The 16973-nt window shown below is 45.1% G+C and overlaps 1 protein-coding gene across 1 annotated transcript; it reads right to left on the minus strand.

The window, feature by feature from the left end:
* Nucleotides 1-614: 614 nt before the first annotated feature.
* On the minus strand, nt 615-14508 carry LOC136594910 (GTPase HRas-like; the record flags this gene model as incomplete). Its single annotated transcript, XM_066588687.1, has 4 exons — nt 615-1284; nt 3899-4023; nt 6265-6424; nt 14303-14508. Coding segments are annotated over 3 exons (486 nt in total), but the record flags the coding sequence as incomplete, so codon positions are not given.
* Nucleotides 14509-16973: the final 2465 nt, after the last annotated feature.

Consider the following 16973-nt stretch of genomic DNA (forward strand, 5'->3'; position numbering starts at 1 on the left):
ATCATTAAATGCATACTGTCCCAACCTGCTGATTTCAGCAAGTCCGGACAATCATCTAATATGTATGACAGCCCCCAGCACTCCATTGATGGCAGATGTTGGGGGAAATAAGGATTGGGTAGCTGGATTTCAACTGCCGGTTTCATTGTATTCGGGAGATAAGCAGCTGCCAGAGGCTTTTCTTCCCTCTACTCTTAGGATATGTTCAAACAGCAGAATCGCCATGGAATTTCCTCCGTCAATGCCAATGGAGTTCTCAGATGCCGTTTCTGCATTGGAATTCCGCGCGTGGGTTTTGCCCATTGACAGGGCAGATTGCACGTACCAAGCTGTGCCAAAAACCATAGAAAAATGCATGGTTTACAGAGGTGGGAATCAGAGCCGAATTCCGCTGAACATACCCTTCGAATGCATGCATACTCGGCAGAGCAGACGGCCATCTAATGTGTATAGCTGCCCTGAGTGAACATACATGAAGATTACGTAGTTTACAATTTTACAGTCTTGTATGTAATCAAACAATCTGCAATAAAGGTTCATGAAAAGTTAGTACACTAATGAAAAAAAGCGGAAGAGTAAATATAGTTATCACAAATGATTTTTATTTCTTACTGTATAGATATCGTGGGGGAAATAACTTGTACTTCACAGCAGCTATGGTTCTTTTTCAAGCACCAATCAGCATGTCACACACATCATACTGAATACTTAAATTAGGATCTTACTTAAATTTTGCAGATTTTCAGACTATTTCAGGTCTGAATTTTTTTTCTTACTTCTTGGTATTGTAATGGACATTAATCAAGAAGTACATAAGCAGACATGTCAAGGTAAAATTCTTTACTTTGGAGCATGCCAAACAGATCCTTGTAATCAATGACATGACGTATTCCTTAAAGGGCCCTTCGGCTGAAATATGGGCATTGCATGCAGGACCAGGTTGCTCATCCAGAGATCCAGATTTACCTCTAAGGAATGATACTGATATTAGTACCATAATGACTAATAAGTTGTAGATCCGCTGAGTTGCCAACAGTCATGTCATTAACCCTTTTGTTGGCATTAATACTACCTGTGGTATACACTCAGCACATCCAGAAGGCAATACATTCCTGGATATGGAAATATAATACCCAGGTAATCATGGTTGACGGTTTACAGACGTCTCCACAGAAGGCTTGATGTCTTCTAATCTCTTCTAATAGTTATCCACCTGGGTATCTGGCACTTGGCCGGAGAAGCAGAACAGGGGAACACATTCAGGTCAGACTGTGACCTGCGATCCTGACAAGACAAAAAAAAAAAAAAAAAGAAAACTGTAGTGTTATAACAACAACATGGTTGAGCTTTCCTGCCAAATTAGTGTTTACTTCACCTCTTGCTCTGCTCTGGGTGGTTTTGGGAGCCAGCTGGTAACAGCAGCTAAGTGGCTCAAACCCCTGACCAATTGAACCTGTTGCTCCGGCAGCATCTGTGTCATATTACCTCTACTTAAAGGGGTTGTCTCGCGAAAGCAAGTGGGGTTAAGCACTTCTGTATGGCCATATTAATGCACTTTGTAATATACATCGTGCATTAAATATGAGCCATACAGAAGTTATTCACTTACCTTCCCTGCGCTGGCGTCCCCGTGTACATGGCTCCGTCTAACTTCAGCATCTAATCGCCCGATCAGGAGGCTGGAATCGGCACACGTGACGGGGCGGAGCTACGCGATCATGCGTAGAAGGGGCGGGGCCAGAACGCCGCTGCTGTCGAACAGACCCGAAGGCAGAAGACCCTTCTGCGCAAGCGCGTCTAATCGGGCGATTAGACGCTGAAGTTAGACGGAGCCATGGAGACGGGGACGCCAGCGCAGGGAAGGTAAGTGAATAACTCCTTATGGCTCATATTTAATGCACGATGTATATTACAAAGTGCATTAATATGGCCATACAGAAGTGCTTAACCCCACTTGCTTTCGCGAGACAACCCCTTTAAGTTACATGGGATTATAAATCATACTAAATAAGACATGCAGAGACCGATTTTAATGCATCCATGTTATACCACATTTCTAGATTTTTGTCCACCCGTTGTATATCTATTCTCCATAAACTATTTCATGCTATGACATGGGCAAAATGGGCAAAAGCAGTAGCCACAATAAATAGCTGACAATTTAATCTTAAGACCATAGACGTTTCTTAAAAGGGAACCCGGTCAGTCCCTTATATGTCTATCTGCGGGCAGCACAGTATAGTGACAGACATGCTGACTTCAGCAGTCTGTCACTTATACTGGTTTCACTGGGGCAAGAATAGTCTGAATTTACTAAACTTCATCACTGATTGTACTATAAAAACAATTAAAAAATAACTTATTATTATCACTAAAAGTACCTATACTCTGAACAAAACACTCAACACAGAATGAGCCGGTTAATAAATTCCCACTAGATGCAAATGGAAGTCAGAATCAGGGCTTGGTGGAATACCAACTAGTCGTACATCCACCTCCGTATCTACCGTGCATGGTGTATATTGGCTAAGCCTCCTTTAGTAATTGTCTGCCAAAGTGTTTGGGGAGTAACCCCAACCCCCTTCCTCCTCTGGAGTGCTCCCAATCCAGAAGCAGTGACATACAGAGAATATGGACCGTATTCATCCTTTGTATCCTCCCGGTCTCTGAGCTGTAGCCTGTTACCATGTAAAGTGAATTGTACTTGCACTATCTGTTATACGAGTTATTCTTCAGTAAAAGTAATACCGGGCCCTAACTGTTCCTGGGGACCCGAGGTACTAAAGTCTCTGGGTTCATTTCTCCACCGCATAGAATACCGGTGTGTGGGAATGGTGGCGTCACAAGTGATTTGTACAACTACTCCCCCCCCCCCCCCCCCCATCCCTTTTATTGGCATTCTCTATCATAGGGGTGTCGAAACTGGCCTGCAATCCTGCTCTGGCCTTTGCAACATGTCATCCCTCAGGGACCAGAGCCTGGTAAGTACCACCGTGACGAGACAACACTTATCCCTTATCCCAGCTCTTCATGTTAGCCAGGTGCCCAGGGTAACCCCTCTGGGGTGTTGCAATTATCCTTCCAATCTAATTTTCATGAACTTTGGGCCAATTTTCCACCCTCTTATTTACGAAAAAAAACGTTTCTATGAATATAAGGAGTTTCGCTCAAGTCCTTGCAACCACCACTGGGCTTTTTTTCTCCAAGAATCCCACAGCATCCATATAGTATGTTTCTATGGTGCGCACGCACGCACGCACACACGCACGCACTGTGTTTTACAGCAGCAACAGGTTGATAAATCGGTCCAGTTTCTCCACAGAAAGAATAATTATATAGCTCCCTTATGTGGCCAAATGAATCTATTACATTAAACTGTACTTTTGTTAAAGTGACCCTTTTGGATTTAAGACTAAATTCTATCCTGGGACAAAAGGGTATATTATCTGCAGTTCTCTGCTGCCCCTCCGATCCCCAAGTCTTGAGTCCCATTTTCAGGCATCAAAGACGGCTGCAGCAATTTTCTCACTAGCTAAGGCACACTCTGTACTGCCTGCTGATTGACCAGTGCTGATCACGTGATCTGCTGATTGACCAGTGCTGATCACGTGATCTGCTGTGGCCAATCCGAGCATGTGCAGTACATTATTAGTCTATCTAATCCCCACAGTGCATTGGTAGTGTTAGTCTGACGTTTGCATCAGCCATCTCGAAAGGCTGAAAATGGGGCCTAAATCTGGCAGCAGGTAATATACCATTCTCCTCCTGTCCTGAGATACAATTTTGTGCAGAAGCCAGAGGGTCAACTTAAGGTTTTAAAACAAAATTCTGTATTTATGGAATGTGGGGAGCATTTATGAACATTTTGTTAGAAAACAGCAGCTGGCGACTTGCTTACCAGGGTCAGGATACAACGCACTTGCAGTTCAGACATCCCTTCTCGCTCTCATCGGGAGGATTCAGCTTCCGCAACTTATGCTGCCGGATCTCTCGCACGAGTGTGTAAAAGGCGTCTTCTACTCCCTGCGAGATACAGGAGACACCAAGGTACAAGACCACTTACAATCCAGGACACCAGTTGGAAGGGCAGAATAATATTATATACACACACACCTGTATACAGATTTGTATAAAACCTGCCAGAAAGACCTGGTAACATCTGTTTCTCCTGCCCATGTGGAGAATCTTACATTTATCAACATTAACCGTCATTTGCCATTTTTCTGCCCAATCCCCCATCTTATCTAGGTCCTTTTGTAGCCGCACATTGTCCTCCGTTGTATTATCTTGTATCATTTTACTGTGCAGCCGCTCTAACAGGTCATTGATAAATATATTGAACAGAATGGGGCCTAAGGCCTCATGCCCACGGGCAAAAGAAGAATTAAAATCCGCAGCAGATTTTAACTCTTCTCCTGCCCGCGGATCCGCACCCCATAGGGATGCATTGACCACCCGCGGGTAGATAAATACCCGCGGATGGTCAATAAAAGTGATTTTAAAAAAAATGGAGCATGAAAAAATCTGGACCATGCTCCATTTTCGTGCGGGTCTCCCGTGGGGACGGCTCCCGCGGGCTTCTATGGAAGCCTATGGAAGCCGTCCGGATCCGCGGGAGACAAAAATCAGATTTTACTCACCCGCTCCGTTTCTTCTCTTCGCAGCGGCGCCATCTTCTCTCAGTCGCGGCCGGATCATTTTGCTTCGGGCCGGCGCATGCACGGGGCACGTCACCGACGTCATCCTGCGCATCCGCCGGGCCGAAGAAAGAAGATCCGGCCGCGACGCAGAGAAGATGACGCGGCAGCGAAGGAAGGATCCGGAGCGTGCGAGAGGTGAGTTAATTCTGATTTATTCTTATTTTCAGCGCTCATGTCCGCGGGGCAGAAGGGACCCGCTGCAGATTCTCCATGGAGAATCCGTAGCGGGCCTGATTTTCCCCGTGGACATGAGGCCTAATACTGAACCTGTGGCACCCCACTAGCGACGGTGGCCCAATCGGAGTACGAAGCATTTATTATCACCCTCTGTTTTCTATCTCTGAACCAGTTCTTAACCCAGATGCACACATTTTCGCCCAGATCGAGCTGTCTTATTTTGTATATCAACCTATTATGTTGCACGGTGTCAAATGCTTTAGAGAAATACAGATATACAAGATCAAAAGACTCTCCCAGGTCCAGCCTAGAGCTTACTTCATCGTAGAAGCTGATCAGATTGGTCTGACATGATCGACCCTTCATGAACCCATGCTGGTGAGGAGTTATTCCGTTGTTCTCCTTGAGGTATTCCAGGATGGCATCTCTCAGAAACCCCTTGAATATTTTTCCAATTAAGTGAGACTTACCAGCCTGTAGTTACCAGATTCCCTTCTTGACCCCTTTTTGCATATTTGAACCACATTGGCAATGTGCCAATCCAGTGATTGTCCAGTCTAATTAGAGTCCCAAGATGTAAGAAATAGCGGTCTGTTTATCATGTCACTTAGTTCTATTAGAACCCTTGGTTGGGGGGAGGGGCGAATAGTCATTTTGTTGCATTGTATACACTGTAGAAAATGGAGGAAACAAAAAAAAGGGGCCATGTCCTTAAGGGGTTAAAGGGCCAGTGCTTTCAGGGCAAATCCTTTTTTCCATTTATGTAATTGAAAAGTAGTTTAAGGGTTTTTTTGCTCTTTTTGGCAATAAGTCTTTCTGCCTCCTCCTTTGCAGGTTTTATCTTTTTCTTACATAATTTGTTTTTTTCAGGTTTTTTTAGCGCTTTTTCACTGTCCACTTGTTTTAGTCATTTAAAGGCTTTTACTTATTGCCCCCTTATGGTCATGTTGAGCCACATGAGGTTGGAGTATGAACTGCTCACATAAGGTTAATAGGATGTTTTTTAACTTCTCCCATTTGTCTCCTGTACTGTTATTTTTGAGGATGTTGTCCCATTTGATGTTGCCAAGAGTAATTCTCAGCTGATCAAATGTTGCTTTACTAAAGTTCAGTTTTTTTTGTCGCTCCCTGATAAGGCTTCCTATTGAATGACAGCTGGAAATTACTTATGGAGGTCACTATTTCCCAAGTGTCCCTCAATTTGCACTTAGGTCGATGGATAAATAAAAGTGTGACTCCTTTCCTAGCTGTACAGGACCAGACATGGTTTGAAAATTCTAGCAGTGTGAACAAAGACTTACAGCCATCGGTAAAACAGTAAAACAGTCATCCATACCAGTCAGATTGTATCTCATTACCAATAAAGCAAAATACATCCTGCTCCTACCTGCCTGGTTTTAGCAGAGGTTTCAATGTAAGGAATGCCATAACTTCTGGCCAGGTCCTGGGCTTGTCGGGTCTCCACAGTTCTAGCTGGGAGGTCACACTTATTCCCCACCAACACCATTGGAACATCATCAGAGTCCTTTACCCGTTTTATTTGTTCCCTGTGTAAAATATTAAAAAGGACTTGCATTAACATTAACCGATGGCTTTAGAGCACACAAGTTAAACTTGAGGCCTGAAGGCCAGACAGTGACCCAGCAGGCATTCCACTCACCCAGCCTGCATCTCTGGCCTGGTGGGGCAGTGCAGAGTCAGTGACCGCTGACCTCTTCCTCCAATGTCTGAGGGCGCCGTCCTGTATGCAGTTCAGATGCCAAGGGGAGAAGTCAGCGGTCACAGACTCAGCTGCAGATCGGACCAATGGAATGCCTGTATGGATGCTCCCTGGCCAGAGACAATAGAGAAGGGAGGGCAAGACAAAAGAGTCACTAATACTACTGGGATTACTATGGGGGTAAATTATTACTCCTGGGTCCAATATAAAGAACACCATTACTACTGGAGCCACTATGGGGTTCACCATTACTACTGGAGCCACAATGGGGGACCATATTACTACTGTGGTCACTATGGGGAACACTACTATTATACAGTTTTACAATTACAAATGACCCTTTGAAGGCAATAGGGCTGATACGGCCCTCGGTGAAAAGGAGTTTTTACACCCCTGCTTTGGAGACTCTAGACTACAAGTTTATCCTGATGCCCCAGTAAGGCATGGATGTGGGCATCAAAGTGTTCCCCACACGTGAGCACCCTTTATGAGCAGAGCAAGCTACTGGAAAAGTCGGGTCCCATTCTAAGATAATGAACATGGCCGTGTATTACATAGTCGCTCATTCATCAGCTAAATATTAGGTTTCCCCAGCAGTTGGCATCTGATTGCAGTTATTTAGTGAATTTAGTTAATCCCTGAGGTTCAGTAGCTTCAAACCAAGAAGAGGTTGCCAAATGGGGTAAGACCTTTATGGGGACTACACATACAGAAGTTGTTGTTGACTGACAGCAGTCACGTTATAAACTTCTTCACGCAGTTCAGCTGACCAAGTATCTTAGTTCAATGGCAGATGGAGTGCTTGAGATAAAAGAGTCTACCAGATACATTACTGTTGTGGTATATCATCAATGACTGGGTGGGTTTATAATGTAACCTACCCATCTGGTTTCCCTGATCAGATGTCAAGGAACAGTTAGGAAAAATTCAACTACATCAGAGTTGTTGCAAAACTCTTTGTTCCATATATCCAGGAAGTGCATGGATTTTTACAAACCCCATTCAAATCAATGGGACAGTCGCAGACATATCACCAACAAATCTGCAGATACACATTAGATCATATCCTTTTTTTTTTTTTTTTTTTTTTTTTTTTTAAATCCAAAGTTTTATTGAGTTTTAACAAGAACGTACATGGCATATACAAACAGGCGAGTCAGAGTTCCTGGATCCATTAGTGAACAGCTCACAGGAATACGCCACACATTGCAGGGAATCCAGTGCTATTCTCTAAGCCTAAGTATAAGTCTAACTCGGCGAGCGGGTGGACAAACAATGACTAACAAGACGGGGGGAGGGAGGGGACGATGGGCAGGACGGGAAGGGGGAAAGGTAGATCAGGGGTGGGGGCTAGGGAGCATTCTGTATGTGCATTTCCTCTCAATGGAAAAGGGAACTCTCCAGATATACTTAGGCCGAGACTCCGGCCTCCGCCTCCTCCTCTCCGTGGGTCTGGGGGATGATCTCAGAGCGTATTTTACGCCATGGGCCCCATATCTCCAAGAATTTTTCATGTGAGCCATTTGACCAGCTGGAGAGTTCCTCCAGATTATAGGTCCGGTCCATCCTGTCTCTCCACTGGGAAAAAAGAGGCGGAGACTTCTGCAGCCACAGAGGCGGGATAAGTGCCTTCGCTCCGTCAATTGCATGCGCTAGTAGTCTGTGCCTCAATGGGCTAAATTCCCCCGAGGGCCTCCACAAAAACATTGCCTCAGGAGTGAGTGTAAAGTTGGGTAGGATCCTTTTCAAGGAGTCGGCTATCTTTTGCCAAAAGGTCGACAAGAGTGGACAGGTCCACCATATATGTAGGTATGAACCTGGGCCATTATCACATCTCCAGCATTTGTTGGTGGATGTAAGCTTATGGTCGGCTAGCCACTGAGGGGTCCTATACCAGCGGACTAGTAGTTTATAGTGTGCTTCTTGGTTAATTATACATGAGGATAGTCCATGTGCTAGTTTTAGAATTAGCTGGGTGTCCGAGGAGGATAGAGTTATATTAAGCTCCTTCTCCCATGAGGAGAGGAACGCTGGCTTATAAGATAGGGAAGGCGGGAAGCACTGCTTGCGAAGATACGCTATTCGTCCAGCGGATGTGCTGCCCATCCCCACCGCCCTCTCAAATGCCGTGTGGGGTCTTGTAGATGTGTGGGTTCTCTTGAAGTCTTTGATTACACCCCCCATTTGAGCACTCTGAAGGTAAAGCAGTGGCTGGTCGGGCAGTAGAGTCTCCACTATCTCCCTAGGGTTTAGATGGGATAGAGATTGAAGCTCCCCTACGCATTTACTACTGAGTTTTTGCCAGAGACTGGCAGAGCAGGGATCTGACGGGAGGCCCATCAGTGTTGGGAGGGTGCATAGTGGGGCGATTGGGGAAGGAGATGGCGCCAACACCTCTGCATAGGAATCCCATGCCTCGGCGGGGCCCCTCAGAAGCAGGCAGTAGCCCCTTTTCCTATAGACAGACTTTTTGGGGAACCATAATGATTCCAACAAGGTGGGGCCATATATAGCTTTAATCATCCGGAACAGCAGGGGGTCTCCCGATGGCATGGTCAATTTCGCCCAGTAGCTGATGTGTGATGCGGTATAGAAGTCGGAGATGCTCGGCAGCCCCATCCCTCCCTCCTCCCTCCTTCTTATCAAAAGGCTGTACGGCAGCCTGGAGCTCCTCTGTCTCCAAATATATTTGGTAAACATCTTGCGGAGGGTATTGAAAAATTTAGTTGGCAGGTGGATCGGGAGTGACCGGATCTGATATAGGATCAATGGGAGTATGTAGGATTTAATTATGTTTTTTCTCCCGAACCAGGAGATATAGGGGAGGTCGTAATTATGTAGCAGGGTTTTAACTTTAGTAATTAATTGTGGGAAGTTGGCTTCGAAAAGGTCATCCGACCTCCTTGTCAGTCTCACTCCCAAAAAGTCTATTGCAGTGTTGGACCAGGAGAACGGGGAGTCCGCCATTAGAGTCGCACAGCGAGCTCTCGGGATCGAGACATTCAGAACCGTAGATTTGCTAAAATTTATTTTAAAGTTCGAAAGGGCTCCGAACTGTTCCAGACAGGCAACAAGTCTGGTAAGGCCCGTTTCCGGGTTTGTGATTAAAAAAATGATATCATCCGCAAAAGCGGCTGCAGACAAAGAGCAGTCCCCCACTGTGAGTCCCCGTATCTCCTGATCCACCCTGATCTGTAGGAGCAGAGGTTCCAGTGCCAAGACAAAGAGGGAGGGAGACAGGGGGCAACCTTGGCGCGTGCCATTTTTTATTTCGAAGGGGGGTGAGAGAATATTATTTATTTTCAATCTAGCAAACGGTTCAGCGTATAGGGAGAAGATGGCCGCGACGAAGGAAGGGGGGAAATTGTAGTGTAGCAAGACTGCTTTCATATATTGCCAGTCGACTCTATCAAACGCCTTTTCGGCATCGGTACTTACTAAGGCGAGTGGGATTCTGTTTGTATGGGCGAACTGCATTGCGTGAAGGACACGGATGCAGTTGTCCCTCCCCTCCCTCCCCTTCACAAAACCGGCCTGCTCCCTATCCACCAGATTAGGAATGAGGGCTTCCATACGCTTAGAAAGGAGTTTAGCCCATAACTTGGCATCCAGGTTAATTAGGGAAATGGGACGGTAGCTGCCGCACAACTCCGAATCCTTATTTTCTTTCAAGATCAACGTGATGTGGGCCTCTTGAGTCTGTCTCGGGAGGCTGCCGCCACTCAGGAGGGCATTAAACATTTCTGTGAGGTGTGGTACCAACGTGGTGCGGAAAGATTTATAATAAATGAGGGGCAGACCGTCAGGGCCCGGGCTTTTGCCTGGGGGGGAGGAATTCAGTACTCCATCAACTTCCGTTTCCCTTACGGGGGCCATGAGTTGGTTGGCTAATTCTGAATCTAATTTGGGAAGGGGTAGCTTTTTTAGGAAATCCTCTATTGGTTTACTAATCTCGCTGTTGTCGTTTTGGTCCTGTTGCGGTCGTAAATTATAAAGTTGGGAATAAAATTGTTGGAATTCCGCAGCGATATCTATAGAGGAAGTGGCTCGAGTGCCCGACTGTGTTTTTATTGAGTCAATTTGATTCCTAGAGCGGGCTTTTTTAATCATGGCAGTCATATACTTGCTGCCTCTGTTTCCTTGGGCGAAGGCTATATGTTTAAGGTATAGGCATCGTTTGTTAAATCTTGTTTCTAGGCAGAGATTAAGTTCTTTTCTGATGTCTGCGAGTGTGGAAAGGTTCTCTTTGCTGGCAGAGAGTTTAGTAGTATATTCTAATTTGGAAATACGTTTCAGTAGGTCGTCTATTTCTTTTTGTTGGCTTTTCTTTTTCCTGGATCCGAGAGCTATCAGAACTCCTCTAATAAACGCTTTGTGTGTCTCCCACACCACTGGGGCCGATTGATCCCCGCCCATGTTGAGTTCGAAGAACTCCTTTAATTGTCTTTCAATCTCAGCTTTGTCGTCTGCGGAATCAAGGAGGGAGGTGTTCAGCCTCCATCTCCACTCCCGAGGTGAGTTACAAAAGGGTCTGAGATCTAAGTGTAGTGGTGCGTGGTCGGACACAGTGGTGGCGGCGATAGAGGAGTCTATTAGCAGTGGGAGAAGGTTAGAGGCTATGAGGAAGTAGTCCAGCCTTTGAAAAGAGGCATGAACATGGGAGAAGAAGGTGAAGTCCTTCGCGGATGGTGAGCACTGACGCCAGGCGTCCACCAAGCCCATTTCTGAGAGACATCGTAATAGGCGTCTCAGCTTGGGATGTGAGATCTGGGAGCGTCCGACTGATGAGTCGAGCAGGGGGTTTAACGTCAGGTTCAGATCTCCACCCAGAATGATGGGGCCCTCTGCGAATTCCCTAAGGGTCTCCAATTGTCCTAACAACCACGTCACCTGATTCGAATTTGGGGTGTATAAATTAGCCAAGGTAATTTTAAAATTATCTAAGCGTCCTCTCAAGAAGATGGCTCTACCCTCTCCGTCAGTGTGCTGTGCATCGCATTTAAATGTGATTGACCTATGGAATAAGATAGAGACTCCCTTTGAGGCAGATGTCGGATGAGGATTGTGGAAGCCCTGTGGGAACTGTCTACCCGGTAATGCAAGGCACTTACCCTCCTTGTAGTGGGTCTCTTGCAAGAAAGCGATCTTGGTGCCGTATTTTCTCAGGAGTTGTGCTACGTTATGTCTTTTAAAAGGAGAGTTGAGTCCCTTCACGTTGAACGAGGAAAGGCGGAAGCGGTCGTCCCCGGTAGGTACTGGCGGGATCATCGTCAGTTTGGGCGACTCACTATTGTGGGAAGGAACAGAATGTTTAGCAAATCAGAAAACACTTTATCAGCGGAAGGGGGAGGACGGTTGTGAGAGGGGGATAGGGTCAGACACTGAAGGAGGGTAGGAATACACAGAAGGGATAAAAACACTGCAATATAAATGCAAAGTATGAGAAATGGAAAAGACCAATTTGTCCTAGGACGGTCAGTGGGGGGCGATGTGCAGAACGGTAGCCGTCACAGAAGTGACCACTGGAACTCTCAGTTAACCAGATGGGGACCGAAATGCACTAAGCCTGCCCTGGGCGACTCCTAAGGACCATTTAAAAATTTACAACTTGAAATCAACAGTAACGTTTGATTAAGCGAAAACAGTAGAGGGGGAGGGAGAAGGGGAAGGAGAGAAAGAGCAGATGGGTACTATAAGCCTACAAGTCAAAAGCTTGGAGGTTAGTAAAACTACCGAAGTTCCACAGACGGTAAGACAATGCATCTCAACAAGTTAGGTGGAAATGACAAGGTAATAAAATTGAGTAACAATAGGGGGTAGACCCCAATTTTGCTGTTTGCCCTGTTAAGGGCTGAAGTCACTCTGCTCTGCTACGGCACAGGTGTCTCAGTCCAGCAAGCAGAGGCCTAGCGGGGGAGGCCACTTCTCCAGGAGACAAATGGGCCCGAAAAGTTCCTCAGTCACCCGCCGGTGTGGGGTCACGACTCTTTTTCTTTTTGTTCTTGGGTGATTTAGCTGGGGGCGCCATGTTCCAATCGGCTGTTGAAGGTAGGCTCGTGAACCTTGGCAGCTCAGGCAGGGGGAGCCAGCATGGAAGGTCCAGTGCCTCCATCTCAAGGAACTGCCAACAGGCCTGGAGGTCCTCCGGATCGCGGATATTCAGCCGCCGGCCTTTGTGAGTGATGCCCAGGCCGAAGGGGAACAACCAGGCATATTTAATCCCCCTTTCTCTCAATGCCTCTAGAAGCGGACGGAGAAGGCGGCGCTTTGCTAGGGTTGACGGGGCCAAGTCCTGGAAAATCTGAATAGGGGCCTCAGAATATTTCAAGTCCCTGTGATTTCTGGCAGCCCTTAGGATTGCAAAGGCGTCTTGAAATGCGAGGACTTTGCAAATGACATCCCGTGGTGGCTCCGCAGACGCCGGGAGGGGCCTAAGGGCTCTATGGACTCTTTCGATCACAATGGGGGCCGCTCTCTCCGCTCCGAGGAGGAGTGCAAAGATTTCTTTGGTCACCTTGTTAAGGCAGTCCGCAGCCCATGTCTCTGGCAGCCCCTTGATGCGTATATTAGACCGTCTGTTTCTATTCTCTAGATCTTCCTGCATCAAGAGGGCTCTATTGATATGGTTGTGATGTTCTTTTAGGGTGCGTGTTATTTCCGTGGCATGTGTAATAATGGCAGAGGAGGACAACTCCAGGTCCTCTACTCGTCTACCTAGATGTTTAATGTCCTCTTTAATTTCTCCTAACTCAGTCATAATGGGGCTCAGTGCTTTCGTGAGGAGCTCCTTCATGAAGCCCCTGGACACTGCTTCTCCATCCTCACTGTCCGAGGCTGCTCCCTCCTCCCCCTCCTTACTGTTAGGTGCAGCCGATTGCTGAGCCGGCGCCATCTTTGCTGGAAACAGCGGAGAGCGGGGGCCCTTTTCCTTAAGATACCGCTGCATGTCGGACTGCCCTCTGTTCGTCCGCGGGGTCCCTGAGGGTTCCGATCCCCTCTCCCTCCCGACTCTCTTCATCTCAACGCTGCTGATTGCTGCTAGAGGTCCTGCAGAGGAGTCTTGCCGGAGGAGCTGCACTCTCACACGGCCATTTTCCTCAGCGTTCAGGCTCCGCCCCACATTAGATCATATCCAATATGTAGGGTCACTTTCAGGGCCATTAATAATATGGGTGTCCATGCCTAGTATTACATTGGCAGGACCAAGATTAGTCTACGGTTTTCTGAGATTATCTATATTGTAACCAAATATTCTCACGTCACGCCAATTTTAAGGCTCTTTACCTTATACAATAAGTACATGTGCTGATATACTTCTGCAGAATGCAGGAAGGTCTTGGTGATATCAACCTCTACAGAAGGGCTCGGTACTATTTTCACTCTCCATCCTCTTTCTATGACCTTTGGACAGATTTTCGGGCGGCACTTCTGTGAACGTTGCAGTAACTATTGCCAAGCAGCAAAGGGCATGGGACCAACCATGATCTGGTTCTTGCTCGCCAAGGGCCCTATAGCATTTGCATGGGTAATCTATATTGTACATTCACGCATGGTGGCTTGTATAATGGTGGTATGTGCAGAGGAACATTGAAGGCAAAGTCAAGGAGATTCACAGAGCTCCTTACTTGAGGATTTCAAGCTGCAATGTATTGGTGGTGAAAAGGTTTTATGGGCTAAGTGTCACTTGAGGTTCTGGGTCACACACCTGTACTGGTGAATATCCTCAAAAGACTTGGTGTTGTTAATGGCAAATACACATAAAAATCCCTCTCCTGTTCTCATGTACTGGTCCCGCATTGCACTGTATTCCTCTTGACCTGCTGTGTCCAGGATGTCCAGCAAACAAGTTTCTCCATCTATGACAACCTGTTTTCTGTAGGAATCCTGAAATGTTAAATGGTAAAGTACGGGTTAGTTAGAAACCAAAACATGCCCTTACTTATTACTTACCACAGACTGAAGAATAGGACACATTTCATAATCTACGCAATTTAGTCAAGCCCAACTCGTCTGCAGCTGCATTTGTAGAAGCACTGTAAAGTAACGCAAAATGATATACCCAGTTTCCCTAAAATTAAGACCTACCCCAAAATTAACCCCTAGCATGATTTTCCAGGATTTTTGAGAATGCAACATAAATTTTTCACGATTTTTGAGGATGCTTGAAATATAAGCCCTACTCCAAAAATAAGTCCAAGTTACAGTTAAATAAAAAAAAAAACAATTTTAATAGTGCCCAACCAGCTGTCCATGTAAAAAAAATGAATATTATGGAGCAAAAAATAATATAAAGACCCTGTCTTATTTTCGAGGAAACCGGGTTATGTTCAGTATATGTTTTGACGTTGGCTATTGACAACCTTTGGAGCAAACGTTTTTTCACATATATGCATACATTATATTACAGACAGACAGACACACACTGCTGACAACACTGGCCCGTTTACATGCAATGATTACACTGGTTAACACTGAAACGGTTTCTGACATAAAAAGCTCCTAATCTGTATCATCTCGGTGTGCTGAACACGAATAGGACCACAAATTTTTTTTTTATGAGCTCTCGTTTTGAAGATATTTCATATAGTTTATTTTCTGTTTCACCGTGGAAATTAAAAAAAAAAACAAAAAAACCAAAAAAAAACAAAAAACACACGTTTCGGCGCGGGACAACCCCTTTAATCACTTGAGTGGAGAGGTGTTTGTTTGCCATTTTAAAGACAGACTACTTGTTTACTCATGTCAGTAGGAGACAAAGCAGATTCTTCACACTAATTAAAGTCCTCTGGCCAGAGTTTATCACATAAACACCCCGCCCCCCTTCAGCTAACGAGGGAAATGGAGAGATTACAGATGATTATCTGCACATATAAATGTTCAGCATTTTATACAAAAAAGTCATTAAGTTGTTTCAGCGATAATCGTTGCGTGTAAAAGGGCCATAAGATATCTGCTCAGTCAGGAAACTGATTCCACCTTGTTTGACTATGTTTTGTTAACATGCTCTTTTCCTTGTTTATACGTTAGCAGCTACATTTGTTAGATTTGTTTGTACAGTCACCTTTTTCATTGTTTAAAAATCAACCTTATAAAAATTATATGTTAGTAAAAAACCTTCCAGGGAACAGATAGATGTTTTATAGTGCACAGCGACATCTTGTGGTTAATTTCAGGTATGGCAGAAGTGTATGACAAAGAATGAAAACCACCGAATCAATTACTGACACCTATACAATAAACCCTGGTATAATACTAACTCACAAAACAGCAAGAGTTTAGTCTTATCTCATGTGACATTTCCTTTTCGTTAGGGAATACACTTGAATTGCACTGACACATGGAATATAGTGTTTTGGCATGCATAAAAGGTAATGAGGTCTATGGATACACACAGAACAGAAAAAAAAACTATGCAAAATGTAAATGTAAAAGAGCCTAATAAATACAGTATAGCCAAAAAAAGGAAAAACCTGATTGTTTGCTATGAGCAACTACTCAACTTTTCCGCTTTACGATTATAAGGGTATATTCATACATGATGAACTTCACTCCTTGGGATGAATGGAGTGAAATCTGCTGTGAATCTACAATCTCAATATCAAAATCTGTACCTAAATCATCTCTACTGACCACAATACATTAAGTATGTAAATGGATGTCAGCAGCACACTTTTAAACACCCGCAAGGGATGGACACACAAATGCAAAAGCCACCTTACAGATCCTGACCCGATCAGATCCAGAAGTTCCAAGATGAAATGTAAAGCGATGGCAGCATACACGGTGATTTCAAAAATGGTTTTTCCTTTTATTTCCTTCACAGATGGTAATACAACATTTCGACTTGCGTCTTTTTCAAGTATGCACTCCCCCCCCATACACTGCACATATATATACCAAAACATTTAATCACATATCCAATCACAACCTGTCTTGCCATGATCTCTCCTCCTCCTGCACATGTTGTATGTAATTACTGCCATGGCGCGCCTCCGTGTCAATCCAGCGTCTCCATTTACTTCACTGCAGCTGTGCAGCATCATCATCCAGGGACTTTCAACAAACTTTTTTGTCTAGGGATTTTCAACAAACTTTATTGTCCAAGGACTTTCAACAAACTTTATTGTACATGGATGGCAGACAACAGAGCCTCCAAAAGGCAATATTACCTCATCATTGCAACAAGGAACCACTATATTTAGGAAATCTATTAGGAGATCGCTCCAAAGTACTGCCCCACATGTCCAAATCAGTAGTAAAACATAGATATTCATAAATGCATTTATGCTCGTAATTTGCTATACCCAATAATGGTAATATTCCATAATGGGTATATCAAGACACGCATTATCCACTAGATACTATACAGATATGCA

Source organism: Eleutherodactylus coqui, unplaced genomic scaffold (genome assembly GCF_035609145.1).
Source record: "Eleutherodactylus coqui strain aEleCoq1 unplaced genomic scaffold, aEleCoq1.hap1 HAP1_SCAFFOLD_193, whole genome shotgun sequence".
Taxonomy (NCBI): Eukaryota; Metazoa; Chordata; class Amphibia; order Anura; family Eleutherodactylidae; genus Eleutherodactylus; species Eleutherodactylus coqui.